This window comes from Caretta caretta, chromosome 7, assembly GCF_965140235.1.
Source record: "Caretta caretta isolate rCarCar2 chromosome 7, rCarCar1.hap1, whole genome shotgun sequence".
Taxonomy (NCBI): Eukaryota; Metazoa; Chordata; order Testudines; family Cheloniidae; genus Caretta; species Caretta caretta.
The window spans coordinates 47,310,422-47,331,483 of record NC_134212.1 but is presented as its reverse complement, the minus strand read 5'-3'; the positions used below and the strand labels follow the sequence as shown (position 1 = coordinate 47,331,483).

The following is a 21,062-nucleotide window of genomic DNA, read 5'->3' as shown; positions in this document are numbered from 1 at the left end:
GAGAACACATTTACATTAGGGGGTTAGGTTATGAATGATCCTTGGAAACTGTACATGTGTATCTGGGAACAGAATTTGGCTTTGGCACTTTGAGTGAGATTGCACAAGCAGAGTCATTCCATGGACAGTCCAGCTTTATTAACAGTGGGTGGAAAGCTGGAGGCAAACAGTGGAGGTTTCAAGGCCATGTTTGGGAGCGAAAACGCCTCTCATTTTCATTCATGTTCAGAATCTTGATTTCTTCTTTCTGGCAGCCTCTGCACAGTCCCATTGTGGGACATGGTCCCTATCCCTGGGCCATTCCTGCCATACCAAAAAGAACCTCATGATGGACCTATGAGCCAGAACATCAGATCTGTCCTGGGGTCAGAGCTCCATTTCTGTGCAGGGACAGGGCAGATGTTTGTGAGATATGAAGTCCCCTAAACCTTTGGTGCCAACACCAGCCCTTTCATCCAGCTTCAAATAGGCAGAACACTTGGTGTCTGTTGGGATTACTTATATGTAATGACATGAGTAAAGTGTTGTGGAATCAAGCCAACCTAAAAAGGGATTGAAAATGCTCTTCCTATTAAAGTGACACACTCTCTTTTGCTGGCAGGGCTGGTCCAGATCCCAGACTATCCATTTGATGAGCAACAGGCATCTTTTATTTTTGTCTCGCTCCTGACCAGGCCAGAAGTCATCCTTGCCTTATCGCAGGTGCGGGATGAGTGCAACAAAGCTGCAGCCATGTCTCTGTTTCATTCAACCTTGTCTAAGTATGGCCGGCTAGAGGAGTTTGAACAGATCCAGACGCAGACCTTCACCCAGGTAAGGAAGGGCAGGGAGGGAACATTCGCTTAAGGGGAGGGGAGATACAGAACAATCAACAGGGCTCTTGGCATATACCAATCAGACCATGCCAGACAGATCTTAGCAATTGTATAATTGATTTATTGCACTTGGACAAAGCTTTTCTAGAAAACATGGTGCAAAATCTGCATTGTAGATTTCCAAATTGTTCTTATTCCTTCTCCCCTTATTGTTACAAGGAACAAGAGCTTTGATTCCACTAAAAATACTGATTTTTCTTAAGATCCTCTCTCTTCTTTAACCACACGGATAATGAAAAAACAGAATTTTTTTGAGTTCTTATTAGTTTTGTTAGATTTTTTCCACACAATTTAGTGAAAAAGCTTTAGATACTAACAACCACAGAGTAAAACAATAAAACCTTATAAATCTTTTATATCTTTCACCAGAGGACTTTCATACACTGTACAAGGCTGCTTTATCCTCGTGGGAAACTGAGGCAGAGAGAAGTTGAGAGACTTGCCCAAGACCACCCAATCTGGGATATGAACCAGCCAGGAAAAGAGTGTTTTCATTTTAATAGGCAGAGTGTATATAAGGACCCCAACTCTCCTGACCCTCAGTCCTGTACTCTATCAGTGAGAAAATACTGTCTCCCCTTGCACTGTTGAAATTTGATTTCTACACACAAATAGCAGAAGTCCACGTAACAAGTTTGACTCTTAGTAGCATTTTAATGACTCAAAGCATTGCAGGACTCTGCTGCCCTTCAGTTAGCACCTTCCCATCACTTTAATCAGTTCCAAAAGAAGACAAATGTCCACCCCTCATTTCTCAGTCATATTTTACAGAGAGTTTTATGGGGGACCCTATGAAATACAGCTTCTGATACTGTTCTGTAGAAAACCATGGGGAATAGTAAATTAGAAATTAGGAGAGCGGTAAATAATGAAAAGGGCTGATCCAGAGCAATCTGGATTGCTTGGTAGACTGGGCACAAGCAAACGATGTATTTTAAGGTGGCCAAATATAAAGTCATACATATCAGAAAACAGAATGTAAGCAATACTTACAAGCTGCAGGGACTCTGTCCTTGGTAGGTTGTAGTAGATTCTCCATCTCTGGATGTTTCTCTAAAAGACAGACTCTAGATCAAAGAGGAAGTATTTCAGAAAAGTTCTGTGACCTGTGTTATGGAAAATGTCAGACTAAAATATTATCATAATGGTCCCCTCTAGTCTAATTTGTGACAACGGGGATAGAAAACAGAAGCTTAAGTGAAATGGAGAAACACAGTTCTGATGTTTTCTCAACAGCAGGCCTTTTCATGACCCTTTGTTAAGGAACTAGATATATAATATGTTGGGTATGTATGCATAAATATGAGGGTTATTGGTCAACCAAAATGGATCAGAGATTAGTTGTTTCACAGCAGATTGGTATTGGACTGGGCACTAGTGGTCCCTGCCAGTGGTCAGTAGTTGCCCTACTGTTTTCCCATCAATCCTCTGAGGATAAATTCTTCACTGTATGTTTCTTTGTTCTAGGTTCAGCTGTTTCTCAAGGACACCTGGATCAATACTCTCAAGATAGCAGTAAAGAGCAGTCTGAGGGAGATTGGTAAAGGGTGGTACAATCTGTATCAGTCCAACTGGGGTGTATACCAGATGTCCAAGCTACATAAACTGATGGAGCTCATCAAGTTCAACTTGCAAGACTCTGTGCGCTTCCTGGTCCAGGACTCACTGGTCAGCTTCACTCAGCTTTTGCTGGATGCTTGTGGCAGTGTCCAGGATTGCTCAGAGGATATGGAATGGGGAGGGGACCTCATCAACAGCCCATACAAGTAAGGAGGGGAGAGATGGGAAGGTCAGGCTTGGAGGAGAACAGTGGAGGAGGGAAGAATAGCTATCTCTTTGTATTTGTAATTACCATAGATTTTTACAGTGACACTTTGCATTTGGGTTGGGGTTTCATGGTGGTGCTTATGATGAAGAGCAACTCAGTTCCATCCATCTCATACTGCTTGGTGTAGGCTTGGAGGGGGATCACTGCCTTGCGGATGGCAGATTGGATAGTGTTGCACAGTTTTTCCACAAGGGGCTCGTGCAGTTCCATCCGTCCGTCTCTCTTGACATGTCTCCAGCACGCACCCTGGAGCCAGGGAGGGAGGCATAGAGCTGGGCGAATTCCCAGCTGTCCTGTTAGTGCAGGCCTTATTGGAGGCCAGGATCTGGTTCAATTTTTTCAATGTGCTTTACTAATGTTAGCTAATGAATTCTCTCACACTCCAGGGAGGAAGGCGACTGCTACTAATTCCATTTTAGAGCCTGGGAAAGTGAATAAGGCCACACGGCTGGTCAGTTTCACTGTTGGGATTTAAAGACATAGCACAATAGCAGTGTTGCGGGTGCCATTCTTTCTGCAGACAGCCACGTAAAACCCCATCTCCTCCCTTTGCAGGCCACGAAAGAATCCTCTCTTTGTAGTGGATCTGATTCTGGATAACAGTGGGGTTCACTTCAGCACACCTGTGGAGAACTTCGAGACCTCCCTCATTTCTCTGTTCGACAAGGGAATCCTGGCAACCCACACCATACCACAACTGGAGACGGTGCGTTACTCTGGGGAAATGTTAATATGACAGAGACTAAGTGGCCTAGAGACCCAGAATGTATGGTAGCTGATGAGGGTGGAATCATGAATGGCAATAGCATGTAGACTAATGGCCTCAAACCTGTTAGGGAAAGTCCCTTTGCAGTATATACTCTTCTCTCTGTTGAGCAGGATATTTGTCTTCCAAGATCCTCACATCTATCCTCTATATTTATCTTTTTATTGGGGCTGGGGTCAGATGAATGAAGTAATTCCTGATGCAATGGAGAGGGATGGACCACATAACCTTCTAGAGGTACCTTCCCTCCTGATGATGATTGTATGACCCATCTTACAGAGCAATACATTGTGGAGAATGTGAGTTCTTCACGCTGTAAAACCTGTTCCCCTGCTGGAGACCGAGACGCAGCAGGTGATAGCTGCTTGTTTTGAATGACCTCTCCTTTTGCACTCTTCCAGTTTGTGCTTGAGAACATGTTTATTAGAGGCACACCACTGCTGGAGTCGGTGGGCCTGCACGAGCCCCTTGTGGAAGAACTGCGCAACACTATCCAATCTGCCATCCGCAAGGCAGTGATCCCCCTCCAAGCCTACGCCAAGCAGTATGAGAACCAGTTAGAGCTGAATAATAATGACATCCATTCCTTTCTAAAGTAAGTAACATCAAGAGCGGACACCACAGACCTGACTTACATGTCCTTAGAAACTTATTACTACAGTACATCCCCATCTCATGTATCCTTGCTTAAGTGTGTGTATTCGCTGTTCTGTGCTTACAAAAGTGTGTGGCATGCACTTCAGTGAACAGGTACAAGGGATTAGCCATACCAAACCAGAACACTGGTGTATCAAATCCAGCCTCCAGCTGTGGCCAATAACTGATGCTTTCAGAGGAAGGCAAAATAGCTACTGGTGCAGTGCTGTATATTGTTGGTAGCAGTGGGAATTACTGTCTGCCTCTGACAACAGTCAAATTCCCTTCTGATCTTATTGGTCAGAAAATTACTCATCCCTTTTGAAAGTCTGGTTAGCGTGTTTGACCTCCTGCAACTCTGCCTTTTCAGGCTGATCACATGGTGTAGGAAGTAGTATTTCCCTTTGTTTCAACCTGCCTGTTCCCATGGCTAAAACCCCCATCCACACCTCAATCATCCTTCTGCCTCATTTACTTTCGCTGTCTTCTTTTCAGGCCTCCTATCCTCGCCAGTCTTTAAATTGAGCTTTAAAACCCAATTCTCCCAGGAATCTCTCCTTCCTACTTCTCTCCTCATTCTCTCTTCCTTGACCAGTTGTCAATTGGGTTGTGCGTTGTCATCTCTATCTTAGATTGTGAGCTCTCAGAGGCAGCAATGCATCTCACGCTATGGTTCTAAAATATGTAAATTCAGAGAAATCTGTGGTTTTTAATAATAAATGCACCTGTCATTAATTTAATGTCCTGGACTTTTGGACAAAGGTCTAATGACATCTATGTGAATGTGTATTTATGACATGTAGGGATGAGTGTTCTCGTGCGCTGTATGGTATGGGTTGGCTTGTCTTTGATTATATTTCTGGTTGTAGAGAGTACCAAGCCCAATGCCCCTCTGCCCAGGATGTGAGAAAAATAGTAAACCTGCACTTGTCTGAAAAGGAGATGCTGGACAATACTCTGCCAAGCTCCATCATCATTGGTCCCTTCTACATCAGCATTGAAGGTGTCAAGCAAAATCTGTCCAAAAAACGCAAAGCCCTTGCTACCTCCATGTTGGACCTACTGGCTAAGAACCTACACATACAGGTGGAAAATGTAAGTTTCACACTTCTCTGTTTTGTCTTGCATCTGTCCCCCTATTTCAGGAGGCACCACGGCAGAGAATTTGGGATTGCACAGTGGCCAAATGATAGCGGTTGAGGCCTCTCTAATGTGGAAGTTTTGCAACTCACATTGGAATGGTTACATGGGACTAGTGGTGGAAGCCAATTGAAAAAGACTAGAAGGGAGATGTGAAGAGCCAGTTAAATCAAACTGTGCCTGCATTCGTAACAAATTCTGTGCAAGAAAGCTATACCTAGTGGCATGGAAATATCTGCGGCTCTCTATCATCTCCTAAATAGTTATGTTCACGGATTTACAATGATCTGCCTCGCTGCCAGTTGGAAGTTCCTGCAGCGAGCTGATGAGGTTAACTAGAATATATAGACAGTTACATGTGTGAGGCAGGTGATGAAGGGCTACTAACAGGAAGAACTAGAATAGTATTGTATATTTATAGCTTTAGACCACCCTTACAGTGGGTTACAGCCAGCTTTTTGACTTACACTGGAGTCTGGCATATGAGAGATTGGTGGCCTGATTTTCAGAGGTCCTGTGCATGCACAATTGCCATTAACTCTAATGGGAGTTGTGAGTGCTCCTCTGAAAACCAGGTCTTAAGCCTCTGTTGTAGTCCACTGATTAAAGGTAGTGACCCCATAGGAATGAAACTCTGTAGCCCATTAGGGAAGTCTGCAGATGCTCCTCTATTCAGTGTGTGTATTTACACATTCTCTGTGTCTTCCTGCAGATCTGTGAAGCATTCAAAGTCATCAGCCGGAAAATGTATGAGAAACCAAACAGCATTGAGGAGCTGGCTGAGCTGCGGGAGTGGATGAAGGGAGTCCCTGAGCAGCTGAAAGTGCAGGAAGTAAGGCATGCTTTTCTGATCAAAAGGGGGTGCCCAGTAAAGCCAGGGGATAAAAACTTGGGAATAGAGTGGATGGAGATCTCCCACGGTTTTGACATTTTATTATCCAGCTCTGAATCTGTCCTGGAACAATAGCTCATAGAATCATAGAATATCAGGGTTGGAAGAGACCTCAGGAGGTCATCTAGTCCAACCCCTTGCTCAAAACAGGACCAATCCCCAATTTTTGCCCCAGATCCCTAAATGGCCCCCTCAAGGATTGAGCTCACAACCCTGGGTTTAGCAGGCCAATGCTCAAACTACTGAGCTATCTCTCCCCCCGGTTCAGCTTCTTAAATAATCCATGTTTGAAGAAATGAGATCTGGCCAGTCAGTCCAATTACCTGTTTCGTTGCTTGGGAAACCTTGCCTCTGATCCAGGCTGCTATGAAGCTTTGAGAGTTTGTGTTCACAAGCTTTGTAGCTACCGAGCCTCTTAGATCCAGTTTTACAGCTGGCATATGAAATTTAACCCCAATGTCATTTATGCAGTTGGGCATGTGTGTATAAAACTAATGTGCCTATGCAAATTGGGCAGTCAGATGCCTAGCTACCGTGCTGGTATGTGCTAAGGCAGCTTATGTGCATGCAAATGTCTTTGCAGGGGAAACTTGCAAAGGCAATTGAAAATGTTGTCCTTAATGTATGTTGTATATCCCTTCTATTTCTTGGTTAGCCATTCAGTACTTCTGCACAGATATTGGATCTTGACTTTTTCTGTCTTCTGAAAATTAATTACAAACTTTCAAACCATAAAAATATTGTGATAATTTTCCTCTCATACCAGCTATAAACAGGTGTAGTGCCGGGGACTTCAATGAAGTTACTCCTACATTGTACTGGTATAGTATATTAATATTATAATTAATTTGGCAGTAATACCACTAAGTTATTAGATAGAGCTTTTTATCTGTAGATCTCAAAGCACTTTACAAAGGAGGGATGTATCATCCCAATTTTATAAACAGAGAAACTGAGGCACTGAGCAGTGAAGTGACTTGCCCAGGGTCACTCAGGAGGCCAGTGGCAAAGCCTGGAATAGAGCTGGGTTTCCCAATTCCTAGTTCAGTGTCCTCCCCACTGGGTCACACTCCCTTTCATATATGTAGTCTGAGGATCACTCACACCACAAGAGGTTGGAGAATCAGACCCACTGCTTTTGTGGTATAGAAGTACTCTGTGTTGGGGTAAGGTTGTGAGACGATGGCATGTGTCATGCAAATGCAGTGTGTATCCTGCCAGACAATCCCAATAAGCAACATGTTCAATACATGTGATTTGGAGGATGTCTACTTTTCTCTCTCTGTCTCCCTGTGTAGGAACTCATAAGTAAGGTCATGGAAGATTATGACGTTATGGAGGAATTCCTTTACAACCTTACCCAAGATGATTTCAATGACAAGTGAGCATTTCTCTTACTGTCAAAGCAGCTTATTTTGCAGCTATTACCATTCTTAATGCCTCAGGATTTGATTTGTATATCAGGTGCTTCAGATCTTTTCATGTGGCAGTTCAGGCTAGATGTTCATTGAACACCTGATTCAGAAATTGAGTCTGTAGAGGTGTGCAGATTCACACTGCCTCCTGGCCTGGGCATGAGGCAAACTTGTAGTGATCAACCTCCTTAACAAATAAAAGACCTTATCTGTCAGCTTATTTTTATTTTTTGCTTTATTTTATTATTTCTATTACAAAAGCACCAAGAGACCTCAACCAAGATTAGGGCCCCATCTTGTTAGGTACTGTGCAGACAAATTGTAAGAGGCACAGTCCCACTGGACTTTTTGGAATTGTTTAGCAATCCATTCATCTTTTACTAATATACTGGATTTCTCGCTTTTTTTAAAATTCCTCTCCCTTTCCTTAGCCTCTTGTTACTGAACAGTTTAGACGCAGACACTGCATATCAAATAACAGAGCACCAAAAATATGCTTTGAAACCATGCAAATTTCTGTAGCTGGTCAGCCTCCTTCATCAGTTTGATCGGGTTATCTAATTACTATGCTCATTATCATTCAAATAATAGGCCTCAGGTTGCTGCTTCTCATCTTTTTTGTATTCTCATTCCATCTGAGCTCAGGTGGGCTGCGAGCAACTGGCCTCTGAAAATCGCCACACAAACGGAGATGATTCGGCAGCAGCACCTGGAAGATGAGGAGAGGTTCCGCAAAATTCAGCTCATGGATCAGAACAACTTTCTGGAACGGCTGGATGGTCTGCAGGTACTAATAATCCAACACTAGGGGAGGCTGTTCTGAGCCAGCCCTAATCACAAAGACTTGAATTCATTGCTGTCGGTTAGCTGGGGTATCTTCAGGAGCATTTGCAATTCTAAGATCAATGGTAGGGCCAGTTAAATTTTTTTTTCTAAAAACTGCTTTTGGATGAGAAATTGTTTGAATTCCATGGAAAACTTTCATTTTTCATGGAGAAACTGAATGCTCGAAAACAGAAATATTTTTATTCTGAAATGCTGTTGCGGTGCCTCAAGGAGCCGCTATGGGCTGAGCTCCCCAGCTAGACTTCATCTCCCATGATGCACCACCTCTCCTCAACAACAGGGAAGACCATGGTGTACCATCGGAGCTCTAGGCTGGGTTCCATGTCCAGACTAGATAGGAGAATGAGACTATGAGGCACCTGAACAACGATTCCCATGAGATGCAATGGCTGTGTTTCAAAATCAAATATTTAAGATTTGATTTTTCACCAAAAACTTGAAATTATCCATAGGAAAAACTCCCCATTTTTGGACCAGCTCTAATCAATGTCTGAACTGATTTCAAAGACTCTCTCCAAATGGATATCACTGGGGTAATGGGTTGAAATTAAGCAAAGAATTTCCTAACAGTGAAGACTGGTTGGCTGTGGAATAGTCTACCAAAGGAAGTGATAGAAGCCCCGACACTTTAGTTTATTAAAAAAGATTGGACAGGGCCCTGGAAAATATAATATTGGGAACAATTTTTGAGGATGGAAAAAATGACATAGCAGATCTTTCATTTTAATTTCTGTGGTTTCAAGTTGCTGGCTGTACAGCTCAGTATAGACAAATTTGGGCATGGACTGATGAGTGGGTGGCAATCAATTGCAAGAGGAAGAGGCAGCCAGCGCCCACATTTGTTCTTTCTATCAGCTGATCTTGATCCAAGCTTATCATTGCCTCCTCACCAGCTTCTCTGTGGCCTGAAGAGAGCTGGAATTAGAGTAGGGGAGAGAGAATATGAAATTTAAAATGGGCTTTAGTGAGAGCTGTCCGATTCTTTGCATGCTGGAGAGCAACGAAGAGTAGACAGTGAAGCTGAGGTTCTAGAAAGCAGCATTCAGTGTTTTGAGCCTGAGTTCCACATACTGCACCTGCCTTTTCTTTTCCAGCTGGTCGTGGCTGGATTTTCTGTCCATATGGACATTACCCGAGCACATGAGATAGCAAATGAAGCAAGAAGGGTCAAGAAGCAGTTGAAGGAGTCTCAGCAGATGGCACTTCTTTATAACAACAGGGAGCGGATATTTGGATTGCCAGTTACTAATGTAAGTGTCAGATCATAGGTTCTGTTGTGTTAGGCTCTGTGCAAACAACAGGCCCTTGGCCCTGACTGGGGCCTTTGGGTGCTACTGCAATGCAATAAAATAAATCCCCTAGGTAATAACATCCCAATTGTGAGAGAAGGAAAGAAATGATTTAATCTACCATTCTGGCTTATGCATCAGTTCTTATGTTAATTAGAGAGGACCAGCGATCCATTCTGATGGTCACTCCATTCCAATGCTCTCTGCTCATCTCTTCTATGCTGTGGAAGAGGTGGCCCAAGAAGACATGGAAGGGTGAGCAAGTTCATAGGACATTTAATAGCCACTTCTGTAGCAGAGCTCTATCTATCCATGCTCCTGGATCAAGAGTTCATAGGGCAGTGGTAGCCAGCTGTATGGGAGGCTTGGCTCCTGGATCATAAAGATGGTAACGCACATGAAGTAGCAATTAGTTACATTCATTACTGTTGGAGAGTTACTGCACAGAATATCCACTGAATGCATCCGATGAAGTGAGCTGTAGCTCACGAAAGCTTATGCTCAAATAAATTGGTTAGTCTCTAAGGTGCCACAAGTACTCCTTTTCTTTTTGCGGATACAGACTAACACGGCTGCTACTCTGAAACCACACAGAACATGGGCATGACTGGCTGTAATTACTTATGTCACTAGTGGTTTATAGTCACATGTACAGGAAAGTGAATTTGGAAGGCAGCGTGTTGTCTTAAGAAAATAATTTTAGTCACAAACACTAGTAGCTCTAGCTACTCATAAATGCTCATGCACATTTTCTCTCTCTCTTTCATTTATTGCTATTGAGTAGAATTATTTTCTCTAATAATTTTCTGTATCTTAACTTTCAATAGTTTAGTGTGAATTTTTTCTTTACTGTTACATCTACAGTTGCAACTTGGGTCCTTAACAGGTACATCCTCAAGATGTGTATGGGTCCATTGCATCCACAAAAAATCTCATATTACTGATGCGACAGAGCATTTGCAAATGAAAATCAGCTAACTGCTCATCAGACTAAGTGTTCGCATGCATGGATATGGGCTTCTGCAGGTGCAACTCGAATGTATGCATTTTGGACGGCATGCCTGATGCTCCCTCCTTTGAGAAGTTGGCACTAAATGTCATAGGAATGAATTAAGTCATGGTTTTAACTTGGATTGCAGTTAAATGGAATTGTGCCCATGTATGTGAGGTTGAATTTGGCCCAGAGGGCCTTTGTTTTTCTGTGTTTGTCCTGTCTCTATCCACAATTCTGTTTTGTTTCATGACTGATTAGTAAGGGCTAGGTTGTGCCTTGGGAGACCACAGGGTCTGCGCCCTCCAAGCATCCCCAGGGTTGTAAGTCCCCTGAGAGGGAGCAAGCTGGAAGTGGCCCTGTGCCTGTCTGCTCTGGCTAGCAGTGTAGAGGGGAGCCAAATAAATCATCTTAAAGGATATTGGACCATGTTCGTTCCCCTTGCTTACTCAGGAGCTCTAGGTGGGATTGTGCCTTTTTGCCAGGGCCACATGGTTCTGAAAAATATGAGCCACTGTTAGAGGAAAATATGCCCATTGTTCATTAAAACTCTTTTTTTTTTCACAAAGTATGATAAACTGTCCAGGATGGTTAAGGAATTCCAGCCATACTGGGATCTTTGGACCACAGCATCAGACTGGATACGCTGGTCTGAGAGCTGGATGAATGACCCCCTCTCTGCAATTGATGCTGAACAGCTAGAGAAGAATGTCAATGAATCCTTTAAGACCATGCACAAGTGTGTGAAGCAGTTCAAGGATGTACCAGGTAACTGGGAGAGTTTGGTTTGTGCACCCCAGCACACAAGGCTATGAGGAGTGTCGTGAAAACCTCATTCCTGTGATTCAGCAGTTTATCCCATATGTGTTCTGTGTGAAGTGAGCTTGGGTGGTCATATGCAGCTCTGCAGATTTGTGTAAAACTGCTTCAAGTAAATGCCCCCACCCCCCAAAAAAATTAAAAAAGATTTAAATTTGTAGGTAAACTTCCCCATGTCCCAGTCCAGGATTCCCAAAGATGCATCCACCAGTCTTCTGTAGTAGTTCTAAAACCATCTTCCAGTTGGGTTAGAGTGAAATATATCCTGCAGTGGGAGATTTTGATTCATCCTTTTAAACTTGATCTCTCTCCTGAACAATCCAGTGAATCATCCCCAGTGGAGGAGGTGGTGAGTGGATGTGTGAGTGAATATGACTCATGATAAGTGGAAGCAATAAGAATACCTGCTTTTGATCTTTTCATTCCGCTGCTCCTCCAGGATATAGTACAATATCCACTAAGGCCATCAGTCTGCCAGTCCTTGTGTGACACATAGCAGGGAGTGCAAGGTTGTTGCACTTCCGATGCAAGTGCAACCAGAGGCCACACTTGGCTGCAATTAAAGTTAAGCCCTAGATGTAATTGACATACTAGATGGAAGTACTACTAAATTTCATGGCCTTTGCATGCTTGCTGCCTTACTCTAAAGGTGCTAGAAAAGTGCAGGGTGTGGGCAGTGAATAGATGTGTCTGAGGAGACGTGTGGTTTCCAATATGCAAATATGGCACTTGACTATGCTCCTCCCTTTTTGGCCTTATTCCTGCTACGAGGCAGCATCTTCATTAATGCAAGCTTGGGTTCACCAATGCTCCCTGTCCTGCTGTTTGCTTTTTGCATTGTCGGAAAGCACAGCACCGCTCACCTGCACTGTGCAGAATCCAGCTCTATATGAAGCAGCATCCTCCACCCATCATCTCATTGTTGCTGATGTTATCTTTTTTGGTTTTTTTTCCCTACTCCTTTAAGCATGCCAGGATGTAGCTGTGGAAATCCGGGGCGGGATTGAAGAATTCAGACCATATATCCCACTGATTCAGGGCCTGCGCAATCCTGGCATGCGGAATCGGCACTGGGAGATGCTTTCCAAGGAGATCAACATCAACGTTAAGCCTAAGGCCAATCTGACATTTTCTCGCTGTCTGGAGATGAAGCTGCTGGATCACATTGACAGCATTGCCAAAATAGCTGAGATAGCGGGCAAGGAGTTCTCCATTGAGAATGTGAGGAGAGCATCTAATGAGGGTTTCCTTTCAGTGTCATAGTTCATTCCCCAAAGTTGTCTCTAGATGGAAGCTTTCCTTACGACAACTCCATGTTACATGAGCATTAAAATTCTCTCTGAGTGTTACAGAAATCCCAGAGAAAAGCAGAATGCAGCTGAGAAACTTGGCATCCTCTCATGACTGGACAAATCCTCTGTATCTGTGTCAGGGAGATTAGACATTGGTATGGTGAATCAGCTACCATACAGTGTGTGTATGAAAACAGGGGAGGGGACTGGATGGCTCAGTGGAGTCATTGGTCATACAGATATCGTCTTTCATCTTCACGTCCCCAGTTCAAATAGGGCCTAAGATGGTCAGGACTGAAAGTCACTTTTTCTTCTGTGAAATGGGTTTGTGAGCTCAGCCCACTTCCCAGTGGGCAGATATCCATACCGCAAAAACCACCATTACCACGGTCTCTAATGGCGCTGTACTGCCAGACTCAGTGGAGGTGCCATGGCATCAGTGGGCATGGAAATGAAGTTACTTTCTCTTCCTTGAAGGTGGTCCTTGAGGAAAGGGTTGAGGCTCTTTGGATGGGGCAGAGGAAATTTGTGCTGCTGCTGAATGTTCTGTGGATTAAATAGATGGCTGTAGTTTCCAGTGTGGAAACCAGCACCTTTCACAGGAACGAACATTCACCTAGTTTTTTAAATGATGGTGTTTGAGAGACATGTAAATGGAGGAAAGCATTATGCAATATCCCTGTACTGAGACCTAAGGTTAAATTGCTTCTCCTCATTTCCCAGGCACTTGATAAGATGGAGAGCGAATGGGTCTCCATCCTGTTCAATGTACTGCCCTATAAAGAGACAGAAACCTTCATTCTGAAGAGCCCTGACGAAGCTTCGCAGCTCCTAGATGATCATATTGTCATGACTCAAAGCATGTCCTTCTCACCATTCAAGAAACCCTTTGAAGACAGGATGAACACCTGGGAAACCAAGCTGAAGATGACACAGGTACCAATTTCCCACCTGCTGCCATGTGGTCAAGGGAGGGATTGGGGCTTTTCAACTCTGTTTGAATAGAAAGAATATGCAGTTGCAACTAAGGAGCTTGGTGCTGTGTAGTTATTCACGGCACATCTGTGCTCAGGGCGTCAGGGGGGCTCTCATAATTCTTCTGCCCTTCAATGGGACAAAGATTCTACCCTGAGTGTAGTTCCTCTCACAGTGAATAGTTCTATTGACTTGCATAGTAGTTAGCACTTTGCCTAGTGATATTCAGGCCCTACCATAGTCAAATTTCATGTTAAGGGCTTGATTCTGCAAGGTGCTATGCATTCTTGTCCTGATCCTGCAAAGCACTTAAAGCACATGCTTAACTTTTATTAGCATATGAATAGTTCCATTGGACTTTAATGGTCTACATACATGCTTAAAGTTAGGCACATTCTTAAGTACTTTGCTGGTTCCAGGGTAGAAGAGAATGCTGAGCACCTAACAGGGATCACACTCTACTTGATGTTAGTTGTAGATGGGAGCAGGAAAAAAATCCTAATTAGCTAATGTTTGTAGAGTGCTTTGTAAATTCTAGAAGTAGCAGCATTGTTGTTTGTTGTTTATAATTATTTCATTTTACTTATGGGAGCTTACCTGCCCATGTGTGATTGGGCAAGGGGTTGTCAAACCTGCTGTACTTGGCTAAGAAGGACACACAAAGGCACCATTGACCCTATGGAAGCAGGTGATGTGGGAATCTGGCTATATATATATATTGTGTGTTAGTGTGTGTTGTGGCTGTGACACTGTGTGTATGTTTGTCCCTGGCTGCTGTTCTTCCTTTATGCCATTTATTCCTGTCACTAAAGGTACAGGGCTCCACAGAATGATTGCACTGATATTTCTGTCAGGATAGCAAAACTTCTCCATGTATTTCTCCTTTCTCTGATGTAGCAAAAACAGTCTCTGAAGTCCTGAGAGTGAGGGAGATGGCTTTTTAGAATTGAGTGGATCTAAGGGTTGATCAACTTAGTTATTACCAGATGTACTTGTCACATTGGCTGGAGTGTTTCAAAACTGAGTGTCAACCTCAGGGCAGACTGTCAAAAAGCAGGACAGACACCCCAAACAGATTGTATGTCTTATCATTAGAGTTCATCAACCCAGTAACAAATGTGAACTCCTGACACACTATAAAGTCTTACCATAGAGTCACTGACAGTCCTCTTGGGCATTCCAGGCAGCTTGCCTGGGTGTCAAGATCGGACTTAGTGATAGTTGGTTGCCAATACACCAAAGATCACATAAAATTCAGGTTGCTTCCAGTCCCAAAAGACCAGTCACTTACCCCCAGGTCAGTTTGTACCTCAGATCTCACACCAAAGACGATGTCTGTAGCCAATCCTATAGTAAACTAATCAAGGAATTCTTAACTAGAAAAAAGAAATGAGGGAATTATTTACAGGTTAAAGCAGGCAAACACATACAGAAATGAGTTACTGTCTAGGGTTTTAAAAGGTGACAGAGATGTAGCAATCTGTCACACTGAATGTCTGTTGGGGCTAACCCAGGTTGACTCTGGCGATCTCTGCTTCGGTTTCCTAGCTCCAGCCCTGTGAGAGTCCAAACAGCAAAGAGATGAAAAATTTTCACATCAGATATCTTTATTTCCTTCTTCCAGAATTCAAGCTGATGGGATGAGTTCTTTTGCACGTAGCCCGTGCAAGGATGATTTAGCAAAGTCTTTGTATTGTGACATTCCACAATGGCCCATTTAGGTTTGATAGCCCTTCCTGATGGGCAAGAGGTAATACCTTTCATAGGGATTTAGCACTAGGTAAAGTTTCTTATTTGGTGAGTTCCATAGTTCAGAACAAACATTTCACAGCTCTATAGCAAACACTTAAGTATTACCTTATAGCATGGGAAACAGACATTATAAGTTTCAGAGTAGCAGCCGTGTTAGTCCGTATTCGCAAAAAGAAAAGGAGTACTTGTGGCACCTTAGAGACGAACAAATTTATTTGAGCATAAGCTTTCGTGAGCGACAGCTCATTATAAGTAGGATTAATACATGTAGCAACTTCCAAGCATTTTGTAAAGTCTAAAGCCACTGTTATATATCCAATACCCATCTTAACCATACTAACATACACTGCACTGGTTTCCAGGGATGAATTTTTCAGTGCTCAGCTGAGGCCTACAGCCTTGGCGAGAGCTGGCATTTTGTCTGCCAGTGTCACAGTATGGACTATACTTAATTGGGGTTGCTTTAGACTATTTAAAGACCATCTACACATTAAAAATACATGGTAAATTCCATGCGAATTACTGTGGGATTCTATCCATGGGAATAATAACAGATTTCCTTATTGATGGGATCACAACCAAAGCCAAAAGGGGAAATCCTCCTTTAACACTTAGGCAGCTTTGAAAATCTCAGCCTAGGAGATTTGGCCACTGAATTCCTAGTAATTTTAATTGGAATTGGGTATCCAAATCCCTTAAATGACTTTAAAATCTCATATTTAGTGGGTTTCAACTTCATCTACACATTTATTTTATGTATAACTTTGTGAGTGCTCACAGAAGCCTCTCTTTGGCCTGTCTTTACAGAAAAGACACTTAATTATACACCTGTCTGCCCACGCAATATGAAGAACAGTGAGTAAAGTGAACCTGAGAGATCAGGTGCCGGTGAAGTTGAGTGCTCAGCACTTCTGAAGATCAGGCCCCTGTGCTGTGCTTTTCTGTTTTTAAGCTGGCTAAAACACTTTGCTAATTTTTTTTTTAAATTAAAGATTGGGGCCCTCCTGTCTCTAAGTAGCTACTTTGTCCAGCTGCTCATATAATGCTTTATCCTGCATCACTGAAGTTAATGGGAGTTTGGCCACTGATTTCCGTGGGAGCTGGATCAGGCCTACAGGCCCAAACTGTGCCACTCTTACTCACACTGAGCAGTGCCTTGCGCCATGAAGTCTCATTGATTTCCATAGGGTTATATATGGCATACGGTGCTAATCACTGTGAGCAAGTCTGACACAGGCTGGCCCATTGTTTTTTCCATAGTTCCCTTAACTCAATATTTTCCTTCTTCCTAAATTACCACGAGGCATGGTATTTTCAAAAGTGCTCAGTCTTGGTTTAACTCTTCTAATGGGAGCAGAGTTCAGCCAGTGCTGGCTCTTCTGCAGATCCCCTCCGAAGGGGTTGTAAGGAAATGACCCTTGCTCTTTATACCTGTGGAAGCTTCTGTCAGGGTGTGGCTGGCACTGCTGCTCTTGATGTATTCACGCTCTCAGCAAGTCATCAGGTTGCATTCACTTGCTCCTCCTCTTATATACATGGAGGATTTAGTTAGGATGAACAAATGGTTATTACAAACACAACTGATTTTTCCAGAGTGAATACACTGTTTACCATACGTTGCATTGTGTTCAGCTTGGTGCTCTGGAAGACCCCAGGGTGAAGTTTCTTAGTGTTAAAACCCAAGTCACATAACACTTAGGAGCTTCTTCCTGAAGGCTGCCATCTTCCTGAAGAATGGCTTTGTTTGAGAGATCAGCAGTAGGAGATGGTCCAGTGAAGAGGCAGTAAACAGGCCCTGTCTAAACTAAAAATAACCCATGTTTAAATGTGGCCGACAAACATGGTTGTGACTAAATCATGTTATAACATGACTTATTGTTGCCTGTATGGACAGGACCATGTTTTAATTTAAGAATCTGCCAGGGTTAATATGTGGTTCTTTAACCTCAATATAAGATGGCATTTTTTTCCTGTCACACAGCTGAGGAAAAAACAGAATTTGACTGCATCTGTGTTTAATCAGTTCTTTATAATTTTTGTCCCTCTGTTTGCCCCTGAGGCTGCTTTGAGCATGTTCTCTCCCCAACCCCGGTGCAGCTCCTCCAGTGCTAGCGATGGCAGGAGCACTGCTGTGGATCAGATTCAGGCATTCTTATCACTGTGTCGTTGACAGCTGGTCCGATCAGGGCTGGCTGACACAGTAAGTAATAAAACCAGCAGTATCCGGTCCACAGTAGCAGGTGCACCATTGCTAGAGTTGGAGGGGCTGTCTTGATGCCAGAGAAGCACAAGGAGAATTTAAGAAAATCTTCATGTGGACGCAAACTTCAGTATATATTGCCAGCAGCTGAAAGCATGTCACATCCTAGGGACACTCTACAAAGCTTTGCAGGATTCTATGGAGCTTGGAACATCAAGTAAATGAACACTGAACAATGAGATGTTATTTCCATGTCTTAGCTGGTTCTTGAACACCGTGTTCTGAATCCCTTTCAGGCAGTATTTCCTGTGTGTTTTCTTATCTTAAATACTTGGAATTTACCCAAATATTTGATTTGAAATGTTCTTAATTGAAGTTTTCATTGAGCATTGTGCGGACAAGGTCAGACTGAGCTATTATTGGCAGGAACTGTGTGCCAGCACTTCTCTGGCAGCCACATCAGATTCTGCAGCATTTAAGCTTTCATCTTAAAACATAGTAAAAACTTTGCACTTCCTGTTGCAAAGATAACCACCTTAGGACTAGTTTCAGAGTAGCAGCCGTGTTAGTCTGTATCCGCAAAAAGAAAAGGAGGACTTATGGCACCTTAGAGACTAACAAATTAGTCTCTCTGGAGCAGCAATGCACCCCATGGGGATTCGATTTATAAAGTGCACTGTGTTGCACATTAATTGGTCCGTGTAGCCCCTGCTGGTATGCAGTAAAGGTTCCCTGGCGTGCCTTAACATAGTACTGTTTGAAACAGCACTTTGTTAAAGCTGACTAGGGAATCTTTAGTGCACACCAGCAAGGTCTGCACAGACCAATTAATACACAAGACATTAGTGTGCTCTAGAAATCACACCCCATAAGGTGCATTACCCCACAATTTAGACAAGCCCTTAATGTGACCTGATGTTGTCCTGTGATCTACAGGCAGACAGAAGGAATAGCTCTAGCAGCTTAATGCTGCACCGTTAAGTCTGTGGCTGTTTTAATGTTTACTTCAATGGGAGAAGGATAGGGCCTATGTACAGATGTGAACCACCCACATTCATCCCAGTGGTGCCTGTTAATAAGAATTTAAATGTCAATGTTGTTAGCAATGAAATAATAGGTAATTATTTTAGTAGAAACAACCAGCTGTTCTGGGTGGATTTTAGTATTGTAGGTGATGTTTTAGGAGAAGATCACCTCTCTTATTTCCAATCTGAGCCCAGGGTATGTAGAGAGGAACTGTTTTAGGAACTGTACTTATTGCAGTAGGCCTCTTGACCTGATTACATGACTTCCCACCAGGATGTCCTAGAGGAGTGGCTGACATGCCAGCGCTCTTGGCTATACCTGGAGCCCATCTTTAGCTCAGAGGACATCAATAGACAGCTGCCAGTAGAAAGCAAACGCTACCAAACCATGGATAGAACCTGGAGGAAGATCATGAAGAATGCTAATGAGAACAGAGAGGTGAGGCTGTGTGTGCTCACATGGCGTGTGTGTGTATGTTTGCATGTGCACACTTGTATACTGCATGCACACATCTTTGCCTGGGTATTACTATCTTAGCATCTTGAGTATAAATTACAGTTGAATCCTTTTTTTCCCTCTTGCATTCTTTGTTCACCTGCTTAGATTGCAGACTCCTCAAGGTAGAGACCATGGGCCAAATTCAGTCCTGTTAGAAACAGATTCAGCGATAGTGACTTACCTGCAATTGTGCACACTTATTCCAAAGCTACATTTGTCCCCTTTTTCTATACTTGTCTGTAAAAGCACCATACACAGGTATGGCACTGCATGAATAATACCCTTGGTCAGGGAAGCTTGCTAAGATTCTTCTTTTAAAATGCTGTTTACAGAGGCCAGGGGTGTTTCTAAACTGTGTGTTGAGCCACTAGCCACGGCTCTGGCACTTCAGTAACTTGCCCACATTTCCACCTCCCCATCAAGGGTGAGCTGCAGAGACCTGCACCTGAGATCTGCCCCACGGTATGCAGTGGGGTGCAAAGTCTGTTGTTTTCCCCTACCTTCCTATACAGCAGAGCCACAGCCTTTAATTTGCTTTGGGTCCTTACAAATAGGGCATCTCGTGACTTGTTCCGTGGGCTAATTCTGTCAGGTGCTTTCGCAGCATGACCTGGCTCTATCCCACCACCCACCTCCTGGTGCCTGATTCCCACTTTCACTTTCACCCACCACCTGGCTTCCTCCCCTCACCCCACACTCTGCCTCCTCAGCCCCATTCCTCTGATGTTGGTACCACCATTCTGCACTCTCCTGCTGCCCGGCCCTTTCCTCCACACAGACTGTCATTGTCTGTATTCAGTGTTTGAATGTTGATCACCACTGTTTGGTATCTGGACAAATCCAAAAATGTCGATTTGTCTTATCTCTGAATGTAACTGCCTCTCCTCCCCCACAAAGCTCGTGTCTCTATAGAGCCATGTGAAAAAACTCCTGTGAATGAGTCTCTTTGAGCCCAGCAATAATATCTCTCTGTAGCCAACTTGCCTCCAATGTGGTTATTGAACTAGGACTTAGTATACTGATGCTTTTTTTGATGTTCATGTTCTTTCCAGGTGATTTCCCTGTGTCCTGATCCCAGGCTGCTGGAGAGCCTTCGGAAATGTAATCAGCTACTTGACCTTGTGCAGAAGGGGCTGAGTGAATACCTAGAAACCAAGAGAGGATCTTTCCCCAGGTAATCCGAAGACTGAAGGCCATTCTTAGGTGTGAAGTCAGAGAATCACTCTGATTATGGCTCCCGGGAACAAGTGCATCATTCTTTGTCATCCAAAGCACAATCTCATGGAACTCACATGAGTTTGCAGGTCTCAAGGAGGCTGCTTCCTTTCGATGGAGGGAAAAATAGGGCAGACTGTGTGGACGTGACAACGTGTCATGGACCAGGGTTGAGGTGGGGGTAGTCTGATAGCATCATCACACGCCTGCACCTTTAAACATCAGCATGAGGAAGAGGGGGATGAAGGGAAATGAGGGGAAATTAAATACTCTGGGCCTTATTCTTTTTAGATCTACATCTAGAGTAGTGTTGATCGCAGTACAAAATGGGAGTAAAATACTGCCATTCTGATTGACTGTTGTTTTACACCCACTCTACACTGGTATAAATGACTGCTCCAGGGGAAGCACATCAGAGAGTCAGGCCGTTTTGTGGCAGAGAGACTCTCATTTAACTGGACTATGGTCACTGCTCTTCTGCACCAATGCAAATAATGGATGCTGACCAGCAGGATATCTTGAAGACCACCTCAGTTGCTCTCACCAAAATCTCAGGACTGTTGCCCAGTACGGCCAGGACTGAGCACCAAACCACAGAGCATAGACC

The 21,062-nt window shown here is 43.5% G+C and overlaps 1 protein-coding gene across 1 annotated transcript in view; it reads left to right on the top strand.

The window, feature by feature from the left end:
• DNAH1 (dynein axonemal heavy chain 1) overlaps nt 1–21,062 on the top strand; it is a 130,581-nt gene that overhangs the window by 25,367 nt on the left and 84,152 nt on the right. The window contains exons 10-23 of the mRNA XM_048857658.2: nt 602–813; nt 2,343–2,641; nt 3,259–3,409; nt 3,871–4,064; nt 4,975–5,200; nt 5,958–6,077; nt 7,436–7,518; nt 8,198–8,339; nt 9,493–9,648; nt 11,248–11,446; nt 12,465–12,718; nt 13,513–13,725; nt 19,016–19,180; nt 20,293–20,414. Coding sequence (XP_048713615.1) covers nt 602–813; nt 2,343–2,641; nt 3,259–3,409; nt 3,871–4,064; nt 4,975–5,200; nt 5,958–6,077; nt 7,436–7,518; nt 8,198–8,339; nt 9,493–9,648; nt 11,248–11,446; nt 12,465–12,718; nt 13,513–13,725; nt 19,016–19,180; nt 20,293–20,414 — 2,536 coding nt within the window. The remainder of the gene's footprint in view (nt 1–601; nt 814–2,342; nt 2,642–3,258; nt 3,410–3,870; nt 4,065–4,974; nt 5,201–5,957; nt 6,078–7,435; nt 7,519–8,197; nt 8,340–9,492; nt 9,649–11,247; nt 11,447–12,464; nt 12,719–13,512; nt 13,726–19,015; nt 19,181–20,292; nt 20,415–21,062) is intronic.